The sequence below is a fragment of the Salmo salar genome, chromosome 07, assembly GCF_965601325.2.
Source record: "Salmo salar chromosome 07, fSalSal1, whole genome shotgun sequence".
Classification (NCBI taxonomy): Eukaryota; Metazoa; Chordata; class Actinopteri; order Salmoniformes; family Salmonidae; genus Salmo; species Salmo salar.
Window position 1 is genome coordinate 49,961,928 of NC_138297.1, and position 16,370 is coordinate 49,978,297.

Consider the following 16,370-nt stretch of genomic DNA (forward strand, 5'->3'; position numbering starts at 1 on the left):
TGACATGTTAAAAAATTCTGATCAGTAGAAGTGATTTGACTGACATGAATTTCCCCTGGCCTATTGTTTGGATGGGATGCATCTGACATCTACTGGGCATAGTTGGTATTTTTTACAGGAGATCGTTGACCTCCATATTTACGTTCCAATGATAAAGATTCCAGGCCTATTTATATAAATAGTATATAACACATTGGCTAGTGTCAAGATCTTGCTAATTATTTTGTGCAATATGAAAGTTTTATTGCATGTGCAGAAGAAGGAAAGATCATAAAGGTTATACTAAGTTTCGGTTTCGATTCACTCACCAGCTCCCTTCTAAACACATAATATTCTTGTTAGTGTTCCGAACCAATTGGAAAGTATATACGGTTGTTTAACAGGTTGAAGAAATGACGGAATCGACCATAACTAAACTTATTTGTGCTAATCATGGATCAATGAACGTCGATGAATTAGATGCGAATTTTTACAGTGACTTGCCCGTCTCGGTGCGGGATGTAATTACGAATCAAGCTAAATTTTGTTTTGTTGTTTTTGACGGAGAGCAAAGGGTGGTAGCCAAGACTGGAGTTCGACTGTGCAGATCCAAAGATTGCCAGGGATGCCGAAATTTACATTTTTGTAAACGATTCCTGCTTGGAGATTGCCCGTTCAGTCGGAGAAGGTATGCTTCGCAATTGTGTTACTGTTGTTACAATCGTTTGCTGGTGACGTTATTTTAATCACAAGGCCCACTCTGGGGAACTTTTGGCATATAGCCTTTCCCTTTGCTTTATGGCAGGGATCATAATTACAAATCATTTTACTACAAATTGACCGCAAGTATCCCACACATTTGTAGACGAGCAAGTGTCTCTTCTATTATGCGTGGGAATACTTGGGAACAGATTTCGCAAATTAAAATCAATTGGAGCTGATCTGCTGGTGTTTTTAGTCTTTTATGTAAAAAAATAAACAAATCATAAAAAAAAATATATATATATATATATTTGGTTTTTTTTGCTCAGAAAACTTAGGGAGCCAATTGCTGCCAGTTGGGAACCCTGCTTCATGGCGTTATTGGTGTATTTTGAGAACCACCAGGGTTGCCTGGTGTAGCTAATATTTTTAAACAAATGATGCGTCAAAACCGACCCACACGGCCTGAGATCTAGCCCCCCATTTGTTTTTCTACAGCAAGAGAGGAGTTGCCACATTTATCCAATAAACATTTTTTTCCATAATGTTGTCGAGCGCTTAGGAAGGAATATTGACGTAATTTGTAATGACATAGGCTGAGGCTCAATTCGGTTTTACATCAAAATAATGATCCTTGAGAGTTTAAGAATATGTCTTAAGAGAAAAGATAATTCACCCTTATTAAAAATGTTCCATCAATGAATGTCGATTTAACTTGTTTTGACTGCTATGATTAAGCAATAAGGCACAAGGAGGTGTGGTACATGGCCAATATACCACTGCTAAGGGCTGTTCTTAGGACACAGCCCTTAGCTGTGGTATATTGGCCATTAAAGCCTACCACAAACCCCTGAGGTGCCTTATTGCTATTATAAACTGGTTACCAATGTAATTAGAGCAGTAAAAAATAATGTTTTGTCATAACCGTGGTATACAGTCTGATATAGCACAGCTGTCAGCCAATCAGTATTCAGGACTATAAATAAATCCAATTTGTGCATGTGCATAACTATAGATAAATCTGACAGGAGAGTTTGAGGGATGAAAGTTGTACAGAGGATCTCAACATCTCTGTGCAACTATTTTCTAGAAATTGTGCCATTATAATGTGCCAGATGTTAAGACTACCAACTGTTATAAATGGCCTATTTGCGAGCTTGACATGTTGTTTCAATAGGAATAGGCTACTGACTAAAATCTGGGTTTATAATTGCAATTCAACTTTGCCATGGTTTGCTGAACTAGATGCAGATAGCCCATAGCCCCTGATAGGCCGCCTACATCTAATTTCAGGGAAAAGTCCACAATGAAACTGACATTGAGCTGTGACCATGATCACAATTGATAACTTCCAATTTAATTAACTAAACAGTGCCATTAATAATTGCATAATAACACAAGGCTACAACAACAAACTGAAGTTATAGGCTATTTATTAAATATGTTTGTCAGCTCCAGGTAGGCAACACAAGTGGCACAAATTGATTTGCAATGACTCAAGTGATATTGTAATTTCAACGTATTTATTGTATCAAATGGTAGGCTAGAGTAGCCTACAATGGCATAGAAATGAATAGCCTACTTGATGGCCAACATATACAAATCTATCATTCTCCACATTTAATGTCACGTTGTCCTACAACAGAAGCACGCAAGGGAATTCCATAACTTCTATTTCAAATTTCCACTTGCACAGCGCTCGAGACTCAAGAACTGCGCATGCCTAAAACCCTTTCCTTGATTTGGTTTTCCCTAAGAAAAGTAAACATTAGAATGCAGTTTACTTTAAACCAACTATCTAAAGCGCTCTAGTGTGCCTAAAGTCGTTTTCCAATGCTTTGTCTCCGTCATATCAGTTCTTGCACATTAATATGTTTTATGGAAAAAGATTTGGAAATAGGTATCTCCAATATTAACCAATATTAATCTAAATAGCCTACCTACAACTGGTAAAAAGTTGTCACAACGTGTGCGTGTGCTGCTCTGTCACCATGACTCAGCTGCCTGCTGCAGTGCTCTCTCAACACACACAAGCACCCCTTCCCACCACTCACTCAGTAACAACCTGCTCACTGCCTGATAGTCAGCAGCAGGTCACAGTGAAATTTCCACCATACATTTTTTCCCATAGGGGATTTTAGAAACATTTAAAATAAGGGCTGTGTTCTGTGTAGGCTTACCCTGGTGTGACGTTTTGATAACCGTGTAAATCTCTCTAGGACAAGGTGACTTTTATCAATATATTCCCCTATATTTACCCCCCCCCCCCCCCCCCCCCCAAAATGAAATGCTAATTAGCTGCTAACTTGGCTATCATAAAGAACTACAAATGCCATGATGATCTGGACGAGACTGCTGAATCGAGGCAAAGGTAAGAATCTCTGAATTAACTATCTAATGTTAGCTAAATTTACTAATGAATACATGGCTACATTTCTTTTAAATTGACAATTCTGTGAACTGTCTAGTGTAAGTTTTAAGTTGACACAATACCTGTTCGTAAAGGCGTCAGCTAGAGATGCTGTGCAGGAGTTTGGTGGGATTTGTAGTCTTGCATGATGTCTACTTTGATGCTAATTAGCATTTTCGAATATAAGAGTAAATCGGGCCAAATATTAGAGGTCGACCGATTATGATTTTTCCCAATGCCGATACCGATTATTGGAGGACCAAAAACAGCCGATACCGATTAATCAGCCGATTAAAAAAAAAATATATATATATATATATATATATATATATATATATATATATATATATTTATTTATTTATTTATTTATTTGTAATAATGACAATTACAACAATACTGAATGAACACTTTTATTTTAACTTAATATAATACATCAATCAAATAAATTTAGCCTCAAATAAATAATGAAACATGTTCAATTTGGTTTAAATAATGCAAAAACAAAGAAGAAAGTAAAAGTGCAATATGTGCCATGTAAAAAAAAGCTAACGTTTAAGTTCCTTGCTTAGAACATATGAAAGCTGGTGGTTCCTTTTAACATGAATCTTCAATATTCCCATGTTAGAAGTTTTAGGTTGAAGTTATTATAGGAATTATAGGACTATTTCTCTCTCTACCATTTGTATTTCATATACCTTTGACTATTGGATGTTCTTATAGGCACTATAGTATTGCCAGTGTAACAGTATAGCTTCCGTCCCTCTCTTCGCCCCTACCTGGGCTCGAACCAGGAACACATCGAAAACAGCCACCCTCGAAGCATCGTTACCCGTCGCTCCACAAAAGCCGCAGCCCTTGCAGAGCAAGGGGAACAACTACTCCAAGTCTCAGAGCGAGTGACGTTTGAAACGCTATTAGCGCGCACCCCGCTAACTAGCTAGCCATTTCACATCGGTTACACCAGCCTAATCTCGGGAGTTGATAGGCTTGAAGTCATAAACAGCGCGATACTTGAAGCATTGTGAAGGGCTGCTGGCAAACGCACGAAAGTGCTGTTTGAATGAATGCTTACGAGCCTGCTGCTGCCTACCACCGCTCAGTCAGACTGCTCTATCAAATATCAAATCATAGACTTAATTATAACATAATAACACACAGAAATACGAGCCTTAGGTCATTAATATGGTCAAATCCGGAAACTATCATTTTGAAAATAAAACGTTTATTCTTTCAGTGAAATACGGAACCGTTCCGTATTTTATCTAACGGGTGGCATCCATATAAGTCTAAATATTCCTGTTACATTGCACAACCTTAAATGTTATGTCATAATTACGTAAAATTCTGGCAAATTAGTTTGCAATGAGCCAGGCGGCCCAAACTGTTGCATATACCCTGACTCTGCGTACAATGAACGCAAGAGAAGTGACACAATTTGCCTAGTTAAAATAAATTCATGTTAGCAGGCAATATTAACTAAATATGCAGGTTTAAAAATATATACTTGTGTATTGATTTTAAGAAAGGCGCTTTTTTCGTGAATGCGCTTGTTAACCTGTTGGGTCTAGGGGGCAGCATTTGCACGTCTGGATAAAAAAAATGTACCCGATTTAATCTGGTTACTAATCCTACCCAGTAACTAGAATATGCATATACTTATTATATATGGATAGAAAACACTCTAAAGTTTCCAAAACTGTTTGAATGGTGTCTGTGAGTATAACAGAACTCATTTGGCAGGCAAAACCCTGAGACATTTTCTGACAGGAAGTGGATACCTGATGTGTTGTATTGACTTTAAACCTATCCCATTGAAAAACACAGGGGTTTAGGAATATTTTGGCACTTCCTATTGCTTCCACTAGATGTCACCAGCCTTTACAAAGTGTTTTGAGTCTTCTGGAGGGAGATCTGACCGAACAAGAGCCATGGAACGTTGATGTCCCATTAGACACCTGGCGCGCTAGTTCATGTTGGGTACCCTCGTTCCAATACGTTATAAAAGAGTATGCATTCGTCCACCTTGAATATTATTCATGTTCTGGTTAAAAAAGGCCCTAATGATTTATGCTATACAACGTTTGACATGTTTGAACGAACGGAAATATATTTTTTCCCCTCGTTCATGACGAGAAGTCCGGCTGGCTTACATCATGTGCTAACGAGACGGAGATTTTTGGACATAAATGATGAGCTTTTTTGAACAAAACTACATTCGTTATGGACCTGTGATACCTGGAAGTGACATCTGATGAAGAGAATCAAAGGTAATGGATTATTTACATAGTATTTTCGATTTTAGATCTCCCCAACATGACGTCTAGTCTGTATCGCAACGCGTATTTTTCTGGGCGCAGTGCTCAGATTATTGCAAAGTGTGATTTCCCAGTAAGGTTATTTTTAAATCTGGCAAGTTGATTGCGTTCAAGAGATGTAAATCTATAATTCTTTAAATGACAATATAATATTTTACCAATGTTTTCTAATTTTAATTATTTAATTTGTGGTGTTGACTTGACTGCCGGTTATTGGAGGGAAACGATTTCCTCAACATCAATGCCATAGTAAAACGCTGTTTTTGGATATAAATATGAACTTGATAGAACTAAAAATGCATGCATTGTCTAACATAATGTCCTAGGAGTGTCATCTGATGGAGATTGTAAAAGGTTAGTGCATCATTTTAGCTGGTTTTATGGTTTTGGTGACCCTGTCTTTGACTTGACAAAACATTACACACAACTCTTGTAAATGTACTGTCCTAACATACTCTAAATTTATGCTTTCGCCGTAAAACCTTTTTGAAATCGTAAAACGTGGTTAGATTAAGGAGATGTTTATCTTTCAAATGGTGTAAAATAGTTGTATATTTGAAAAATTTGAATTTTGACATTTATTTGGATTCAAATTTGCCGCTCTTGAAATGCACCTGCTGTTGATGGAGTGCACCACGGGTGGCACGCTAGCGTCCCACCTAGCCCCAAGAGGTTAAATCACCCGTTTGGCGAAGTAGGCTATGATTCAATGATAAATGAACAGGCACCGGATCGATTATATGCAACTAATTGTATACAGAATCCATTCAGCTGTAATGTTAATGCACCAAAGAGCTAAAGCCCTCTGCTGCAAGGGAGGAGAGGAAAGAAAGGTAGAAAATGGAACTAAAGCTAGATAAACTAGTAATATCATCAACCATGTGTAGTTAACTAGTGATTATGTTAAGATTGATTGTTTTTTATAAGATACATTTAATGCTAGCTAGCACCTTACCTTGTCTCCTTGCTGCACTCGCATAACAGGTAGTCAGCCTGCCACGCAGTCTCCTCGTGGAGTGCAATGTAATCGGCCATGATCGGTGTCCAAAAATGCCGATCACCGATTGTTATGAAAACTTGAAATCGGCCCTAATTAATCGGCCATTCCGATTAATCGGTCGACCTCTACCAAATATATTGATAAAAGTCACCTTCTCTGAGAGAGAATTACATGGTTATCAAAACATCACCCCAGGGTGACACAAAACACAGCCCTTATTGTAAGTGTTTCTAAAACTCCATATGGGAAAAATTGCCCTGTTTGACCGCTATTTTTTTGTTGGTATTATGACACCTACACTGTGGAGCTCTATTAGGTATTTACATTTAGATAACATGTTGGGCCTAACCCAGGCAAAAAATAGAATCTGTTGCCTAGTTTTAGGGCCAAGTGAAGAGGAAAAAAATAAATAAATGGTGATGGGTGGTGGCACTTTTATTTGCACGGATAGTACTTTAAAAACGTACATTTCATGAATAAAGTGGCAATATTTTGAGAATAAAGTCAAAATTACATTTTGAGAATAAAGTGGCAATATTTCGAGATTAAAGAGGCAATATTTCAGGAATAAAGTGGCAATATTTTGAGAACAAAGTGGTAGTTCGAGAATAAACTCAGTTGTATTTCAAGATTAAAGTAGGGGATTTGGTTATTAATTGCATGCCTCCATGACTGCCTGTTGCTGTGCGCGCCACATTAGTAGATGACCGTTAAAAATATACTTTAGGATTGGTTTTAGTAACAAGGAAATCCTTGCTCTTTTAGCACATAATAACCTAATTATTAGGACCTGGAAGTGGTTTTGCCACAGATTGGGTCTTTTCAGAAGGAGGAACAACACAAACTTGGATGAGGTACTTCATCCAAATCTGTGTGTTTACATACAGTGCCTTCAGAAAGTATTTATACCCCTTGACTTATTCCACATTTTGTTGTGTTACAGCCTGAATTCAAAATTATCTTAAAAAAAATTATTATCACCCGTCTACACATAATACCCCATAATGACAAAGTAGAAAATACCCTATTTACATACGTATTCAGACCCTTTGCTATAAGACTTGAAATTGAGCTCAGGTGCATCCTGTTTCCATTGATCATCCTTGATGTTTCGATAACTTGATTGGAGTCCACCTGTGGTAAATTAAATTGATTGGGCACGATTTGGAAAGGCACACACCTGTCTAGTATATGTCACGCCCTGACCTTAGAGAGCCGCTTTATTTCTCTATTTGGTTAGGTCAGGGTGTGATGTGGGGTGGGCATTCTATGTTATCTATTTCTTTGTTTTGGCCGAGTACGGTTCCCAATCAGAGGCAGCTGTCTATCGTTGTCTCTGATTGGGAATCATACTTAGGCAGCCTTTTCCCACCTGTGTTTGTGGGTAGTTGTTTTCTGTTTTGTTATTCTGTACCTGACAGAACTGTGCGCTTTCGTTTTTCCCTTACGTTATTTTGTTTGAGTGTTTTTGGATATTAAAGATCATGAACACTTACCACACTCCGCTTTGGTCCACTCCTTCCAACAAAACCCGTTACACTATATAAGGTCCCACAGTTGACAGTGCATGTCAGAGCAAAAACCAAGCCATGGGGTCGAAGGAATTGTCCGTAGAGCTTAGAATTGTGTCAAGGCACAGATTTGGGGAAGGGTAACAAAAAATGTTGTGCAGCATTGAAGGTCCCCAAGAACACAGTGGCCTCCATCATTCTTGAATGGAAGATATTTGGAGCCACCAAGACTCATCCTAGTGCTGGCCGCCTGTCCAAACTGAGCAATCGGGGGAGAAGGGCCTTGGTCAGGGAAGTGACCAAGAACCCAATGGTCACTCTGACAGAGCTCTAGAGTTCCTCTGTGGAGATGGGAGAACCTACCAGAAAGACAACCATCTCTGCAGCACTCCACCAATCAGGCCTTTATGGTAGAGTGGCCAGACGGAAGCCACTCCTCAGTAAAAGGCACATGACAGCCCGCTTGGAGTTTTCCAAAAGGCACCTAAATACTCTCAGACCATGAGAAACAAGATTCTCGGATGAAACCAAGATTGAACTATTTGGCCTGAATGCCAAACGTCACGTCTGGAGTAAACCTGGCACCATCCCTACGGTAAAGCATGGTGGTGGCAGCATCATGCTGTGGGGATGTTTTTCAGCGGCAGGGACTAGCAGACTAGTCAGGATCGAGATGAAGGTGAACGGAGCAAAGTACAGAGAGATCCTTGATGAAAACCTGCTCCAGAGCGCTCAGGACCTCAGACTGGGGCGAAGGTTCACCTTCCAACAGGACAACGACCCTAAGCACACAGCCAAGACAACGCAGGAGTGGCTTCGGGACAAGTCTCTGAATGTCCTTGAGTGGCCCAGCCAGAGCCCGGACTTGAACCCGATTGAATATCTCTGGAGAGACTTGAAAATAGCTGTGCAACACTCCCCATCCAACTTGACAGAACTTGAAAGGATCTGCAGAGAAGAATGGGAGAAACTCCCCAAATACAGGTGTGCCAAGCTTGTAGCGTCATACCAAAGAAGAATCGAGGCTGTAACCGCTGCCAAAGGTGCTTCAACAAAGTACTGAGTAAAGGGTCTGAATAGTTATGTACATGTGATATTTCAGTTTTTTATTTTTAATACATTAGCTAAAATGTCTAAAAAACATTTTTTGCTTTGTCGTTATGGGTATTGTGTTTATTTATTTTATTTCACCTTTATTTAACCAGGAATAAGTTCTCATTTACAACTGCGACCTGGCGAAGATAAAGCAAAACAATTCGACACATACAACAACACAGAGTTACACATGGAATAAACAAACATACAGTCAATAATACAGTAGAAAAAAAGTATGTGTATATATATATATATATATATATATATATATACAGTGTGTGCAAGTGAGGTAAGATAAGGGAGGTAAGGCAATAAAATAGGCCATAGTGGCGAGGTAATTACGATATAGCAATTAAACACTGGAGTGATAGATGTGCAGAAGATGAATGTGCAAGTAGAGATACTGGGGTGCAAAGGAGTTAAATAAATACAGTATGGGGATGAGGTAGTTGGATGGGCTATTTACAGATGGGCTATGTACAGGTGCAATGATCTGTGAGCTGCTCTGACAGCTGGTGCTTGAAGTTAGTGTGTAGATTGATGAGGGGAAAAAACAGTGTAATATATTTTAGAATAAGGCTGTAACGTAACAAAATGTGAAAACGTCAAGGGTCTGAATACTTTCCGAAGGCACTGTATCTACCTCTATCGATCCAGTATCCCTGCACATTGTAAATATGATACTAGAACTGACCCTGTACAGTTGAAGTCGGAAGTTTACATACACTTTAGCCAAATACATGTAAACTCAAGTTTTTCACAATTCCTGACATTTAATCCTAGTAAAAATTCCCTGTCTTAGGTCAGTTAGGATCACCACTTTATTTGAAGAATGTGAAATGTCAGAATAATAGTAGAGTGATTTATTTCAGCTTTTATTTCTTTCATCACATTCCCAGTGGGTCAGAAGTTGACATATACTCAATTAGTATTTGGTAGCATTGCCTTTAAATTGTTTAACTTGGGTAAATTGTTTAACTTGGGTCAAACGTTTCGGGTAGTCTTCCACAAGCTTCCCACAATAAGTTGGGCGAATTTTGGCCCATTCCTCCTGACAGAGCTGGTGTAACTGAGTCAGGTTTGTAGGCCTCCTTGCTCGCACACGCTTTTTCAGTTCTTCCCACAAATTTTCTATAGGATTGAAGTCAGTGCTTTGTGATGGCCACTCCAATACCTTTAATTTGTTGTCCTTAAGCCATTTTGCCACAACTTTGGAAGTATGCTTGGGGTCATTGTCCTTTCAGGGGTCATTTGCCTTTCAGGTTATGTCGATATAGGACTCGTTTTACTGTGGATATAGATACCTTTGTACCTGTTTCCTCCAGCATCTTCACAAGGTCCTTTGCTGTTGTTCTGGGATTGATTTGCACTTTTCGCACCAAAGTATGTCTATCTCTAGGAGACAGAACGCGTCTCCTTCCTGAGCGGTATGATGGCTGCGTGATCCCATGGTGTTTATACTTGCGTACTATTGTTTGTAAAGATGAACGTGGTACCTTCAGGCGTTTGGAAATTGCTCCCAAGGATTAGCCAGACTTGTGGAGGTCTACAATTTATTTTCTGAGGTTTTGGCTGATTTCTTTTGATTTTCCCATGATGTCAAGCAGAGGCACTGAGTTTGAAGGAAGGCCTTGAAATACATCCACAGGTAAGTCGCTCTGGATAAGAGCGTCTGCTAAATGACATAAATGTAAATGTAAAATGTACACCTCCAATTGACTCAAATGATGTCAATTAGCCTATCAGAAGCTTCTAAAGCCATGACATAATTGTCTGGAATTTTCCAAGCTGTTTAAAGGCACAGTCAACTTAGTGTATGTAAACTTCTGACCCAATGGAATTGTGAAACAAATTATCTTGGGATCCTGGAGACCTGGGGCTATGCGTGTATGTGTCCCAAGTAGGTTTGCAAAATTCTGGGAACTTTTAAATAAATTCCCTGGTTTTCCACAATCCCGGTTGGAGGATCCCGGAATCAGGAGGGAATAAGCAGGATATCCGGAATCCTCCAACCAGGATTTCTGGAAAACCAGAGAATATATTGAAAAGTCACAGAATTTTGCAAACCTAGTCCCCAAGTCAAGCTGCTCTCCAAATTCGTCAGCTGTTGATTGTCATGCAAATAAGTGCTGGTCTCATGGTAATTGACCGTTATTCAACAAAAAGATGTTTAGCATCTCCGGCTCCCTTGCATAGCCTACAAGCCACTTATGAGGACCTTTAGAACATCTACATTTTAAAAATGCTAATAAATCCATTTAATATAACATGCCCTACACCATAAAAATAAATCCATAATTTATTTTAGGACAGGTCTAAAGGAAATGTTGCCTATTCAGAAGAATAGAATAGCTTATTCTGAGTCTTCCTTATTTTAGGCCCTGATCTAACTATGCCATGTGGCTGTGGGCTACACAAATTAATTTAGCTGGCAAAATTTGCTTATAATTTCCGTGGCATTATTTTATAGTAAGAAAGAACAATACAATTGAACATACAGTAGCTGAATAAAATAGAAAGGATATTTTACCCAAATGATTTCCGAGGAGGTGGGCACATGCGGCTATTCTGTGTTGAGCGGTTAACAAAGAAACAGGTCCTCCTATATGCTTATATGAAAGTTATTTATGCAACTTTAGTTGTGACACAAACTTCAGGCTATATATTTTGATTTTTAATACATTCTAAGGCTGCATGATGCAACTCTTATGATTATTTGAAAAAAGTCACATGAAAGGCAATCACTCTGCTATGTTTCTCTCAAATGGCTGCACACACTTCATCAGTCTCTCCTTCACAATTTGACAAGCACTTGATAATATTCTCACCCATCAGACTATTCTCAATTTAATCTGGTCTTTACATACTACAGTATATCATGGTCATACGGCATATGAACTAACAGAATCAAATAGAATGTTATTGGTCACATACACATGTTTAGCAGATGTTATTGTGGGTGTAGCGAAATGCTTGTGTTTCTAGCTCTAACAGTGCAGTAATATCTAACAAGTAATATCTAACAATTCCACCACAATACACACAATACACACACATTTAAATTGAAGGAATGGAATTAAGAATATATAAATATTTGGACGAGCAATGTCAGAGTGGCATAGACTAAAATACAGTAGAATAGAATACAGTAAATACATATGAGATGAGTAGTGCAAGATATGTAAACATTATTAAAGTGGCCAGTGATTTCAAGTCTATGTATATAGGGCAGCAGCCTCTAAGGTGCTAGTAAAGGCTATTTAACAGTCTGATGGCCTTGAGATAGAAGCTGTTTTTCAGTCTCTCGGTCCCAGTTTTGATGCACCTGTACTGACCTCGCCTTCTGGATGATAGCGGGGTGAACATACATTTACATTTTAGTCATTTAGCAGACGCTCTTATCCAGAGCGACTTATAGTAGTGAATGCATACATTTCATACATTATTATAAAAAATAAAAAAAATCCTACTGGTTCCCCGTGGGAATCGAACCCACAACCTTGGCGTTGCAAACACCATGCTCTACCAACTGAGCCACACAGGAACTAGCATGCAGTGGCTCGGGTGGTTGTTGTCCTTGATGATCTTTTTGGCCTTCCTGTGACATCGGGTGGTGTAGGTGTCCTGGAGGGCAGGTAGTTTGCCCCCGGTGATGTGTTGTGCAGACCGCACTACCCTCTGGAGAGCCTTGCGGTTGAGGGCGGTGCAATTGCCGTACCAGGCGGTGATACAGCCCGACAGGATGCTCTCAATTGTGCATCTGTAAAAGTTGTGAGTGTTTTAGATGACAAGACAAATTTCTTCAGCCTCCTGAGGTTGAAGAGGCGCTGTTGCGCCTTCACCACGCTGTCTGTGTGGGTGGACAATTTCAGTTTGTCAGTGATGTGTACGCCGAGGAATTTGAAGCTTTCCACCTTCTCCTCTGTGTTTCCGTCTGTGGATAGGGGGGTGCTCCCTCTGCTGTTTCCTGAAGTCCACGATCAGCTCCTTTGTTTTATTGACCATGGGTGAGTGGTTATTTTCCTGGCACCACACTCCCAGGGCCCTCACCTCCTCCCTGTAGGCTGTCTCGTCATTGTTGGTAATTAGGCCTACTACTGTGTTGTCTGCAAACTTGATGATTGAGTTGGAGGCGTGGGTGGTCATGCAGTCATAGGTGAACAGGGAGTACAGAAGGGGGCTGAGTACGCACCCTTGTGTGTCCCCTGTGTTGAGGATCAGCGAAGTGGAGGTATTTTTTCCATCTGGGGGCGGCCCGTCAGGAAGTCCACAACCCAGTTGTACAGGGCCGGGTTCAGAACAAGGGCCCCAAGTTTAATGATGAGCTTGAAGGCTACTATGGTATTGAATGTTGAGCTATAGTCAATGAACAGCATTCTTACATAGGTATTCCTCTTTTCCAGATAGGATAGGGCAATGTGCAGTGCAATGGCGATTGCATCGGCTGTGGATCTATTGGGGCGGTAAGCAAATTGAAGTGGGTCTAGGGTGTCAGGTAAGGTAGAGGTGATAGGATCCTTGACTAGTCTCTCAAAGCACTTCATGACGACAGAAGTGAGTGCTACAGGGCGATAGTCATTTAGTTCAGTTACCTTTGCTTTCTTGGGTACAGGAACAATGGTGGACATCTTGAAGCGTGTGGTGACAGCAGGCTGGGATAGGGAGAGATTGAATATGTCCGTACATTCTCCAGCCAGCTGGTCTTGCCATGATCTGAGGACGTGGCTAGGGATGCCCTCTGGGCCGGCAACCTTGCGAGGGTTAACACGCTTAAATGTCTTACTCACGTTGGCCACGGAGGAGAGCCCACAGTCCTTGGTAGCTGGCCGTGTCGGTGGCACTGTGTTATCCTCTAAGCGGGTGAAAAGGTGTTTAGCTTATCCGGAAGCAAGACGGTGGTGTCCGCGACGTGGCTGGTTTTCCCTTTGTAGTCCGTGATTGTCTGTAGACCCTGCCACATACGTCTCATGTCTGAGCCGTTGAATTGCGACTCCACTTTGTCTCTGTACTGATGTTTTGGCTGTTTGATTCCCTTGCGAAGGGAATAACTACACTGTTTGTATCCGGCCATATTCCCAGTCACCTTGCCATGGTTAAATGCGGTGGTTCACACTTTCAGTTTTGCGCGAATGTTGCCATCTATTCACGGTTTCTGGTTTGAGTAGGTTTTAATAGTCACAGCGGGTACAGCATCTCCTATACATTTCCTGATAAACTCAGTCACCGTATCCATGTATTTGTTGATATTATTGTAAAGGCTACCTGGAATATATCCCAGTCAGCGCGATCAAAACAATCTTGAAGCATGGATTCCGATTGGTCAGACCAGCGTTGAATAGTCCATAGCACAGGTACTTCCTGTTTGAGCGTCTGCCTATAAGAAAGGAGGAGCAAAATGGAGTCGTGACCAGATTTGCCGAAGGGAGGGCAGGGTAAGACCTTGTAGGCATTTCGAAAAGCTGAGTAACAGTGGTCCAATGTTTTCTCAGAGTGCTACAGTCAATGTGTTGGTAGAACTTTGGTAGCGTTTTTCTCAGATTAGCTTTGTTAAAATCCCTGGCTACAATAAATGCGGCCTCAGGATATGTATTTTCTAGTTTGCATAGGGTCCAGTGTAGTTCTTTGAGGGCCGTCGTGGTATCGGCTTGAGAGGCAATCTACACGGCTGTGACTATAACCGAAGAGAATTCTCTTGGGAGGTAATAAGGACGGCATTTGATTGTGAGGTATTCTAGGTCGGGTGAACAAAAGGACTTGAGTTTCTGTATGTTATCACAATCACACCATGAGTAGTTAATCATGAAACATACACCCTCACCCTTCTTCTTCCCGGAGAGATCTTTATTCCTGTCAGCGCAATGAACTGAGAACCCAACTGGCTGTACGGACACAGACAGTATATCCCGAGAGAGCCATGTTTCCGTGAATCAGAGTATGTTACAATCCCTGATGTCTCTCTGGAAGGAAATCCTCGCCCTGAGCTCGTCAACTTTATTATACAGAGACTGAACATTAGCGAGTAATATACTCGGAAGCGATGGGTGGTGTGTTCGCCTCCTGAGTCGGCGGACTAGATGTCCACTCTGAATACCTCTATAGATCATAGCCTGGAGCAAACAATGCCATTATCACAACACATAGGTTGTAATATGGATTTTTTTTCTGGCTTCCCCAGTGATTTTACCCACACACCGCTACTGTTAGCGACTGGTCGTTAGCAAGTTTGGTAGGCTACTAATGACCATCAGTGTCATTAGAGCGCAGTTTAAGAGAAGCCTAGTTGCTGTGACTCAGAAGTCACGTGGAATTTGACTGCAGTCATGACTCGCGACTGGTGCAGCAATTTAATGTTCCATTATTATAACCTAACAGATGTAGCCACTAGTCTATATAAGGTGAACAAGTGATAGCCTAAGCGTTATAGCTGAGACAAATAGCCTATAACAGAGATGATAACCTATGCATCTTTCATTCCTTCCATCCTTGACGACATCACCGATAGATGGATAGTGAAAGGAGATATTAGCTAGGCTACCAACTAAGTCATGTCAGATCAATGATTATTTCTTTATATAGGCCTAGCCTATATAGCCCTATCATCATTAATATCTAATAGGCCTATATTTAGATCAATCAATCAAATGTATTTATTTATAAAGCCCTTTTTACATCAGCAGATGTCACAAAGTGCTTATACAGAAACCCAGCCTAAAACCCCAAACAGTAAGCAATGCAGATGTAGAAGCACGGTGGCTAGGAAAAACTCCCTAGAAAGGAAGAAACCTAGAGTGGAACCAGGCTTTGAGGGGTGGCCAGTCCTCTTCTGGCTGTGCCGGGTGTAGATTATCAGAGTACATGGCCATTTAAAACCTCTTAAGGATCCACCCCTTTTTTTTTTTCAATTTTCCCCTAAAATGACATACCCAAATCTATCTGCCTGTTGCTCAGGACCGGAAGAAAGGATCTGCATATTCTTGATATCATTTGAAAGGAAACACGTTGAAGTTTGGGGAAATGTGAAATTAATGTAGGAGAACATAACACAATAGATCTGGTAAAAGATAATACATAGAAAAAAACATATGTTTTTTATTTTTGTTGCATCATCTTTGACATGAAAAAGAAAAGCCACACATTCAGCTAGGAAGCTGTTTCAGACTGATACCTTCAAGAATGAGCAAGCTACATGACATTTAGTATAAAGTCACTCAGGTGTCCTTCACGATATTCCCAAATGTACCCAAGTGGCCTCCAAGTGGACGAATTGGTAAATTGATACATTTTCAAGAACCTAACCATAGTAATAAACTTGAATTCTTACTGATAAAAACAAATCTTCAATAGTGGTAAAGACTGAC

General features: G+C 40.3%; 1 protein-coding gene across 1 annotated transcript in view; it reads left to right on the forward strand.

Moving 5' to 3' along the window:
• The first annotated feature begins 292 nt into the window (after positions 1 to 292).
• LOC106609439 (protein mono-ADP-ribosyltransferase PARP12) overlaps positions 293 to 16,370 on the forward strand; it is a 34,062-nt gene continuing 17,984 nt past the window's right edge. Inside the window, exon 1 of the mRNA XM_014208283.3 lies at positions 293 to 667. Within this exon, the coding sequence (XP_014063758.1) occupies positions 393 to 667 (275 nt within the window). The 5' untranslated portion in view covers positions 293 to 392. The remainder of the gene's footprint in view (positions 668 to 16,370) is intronic.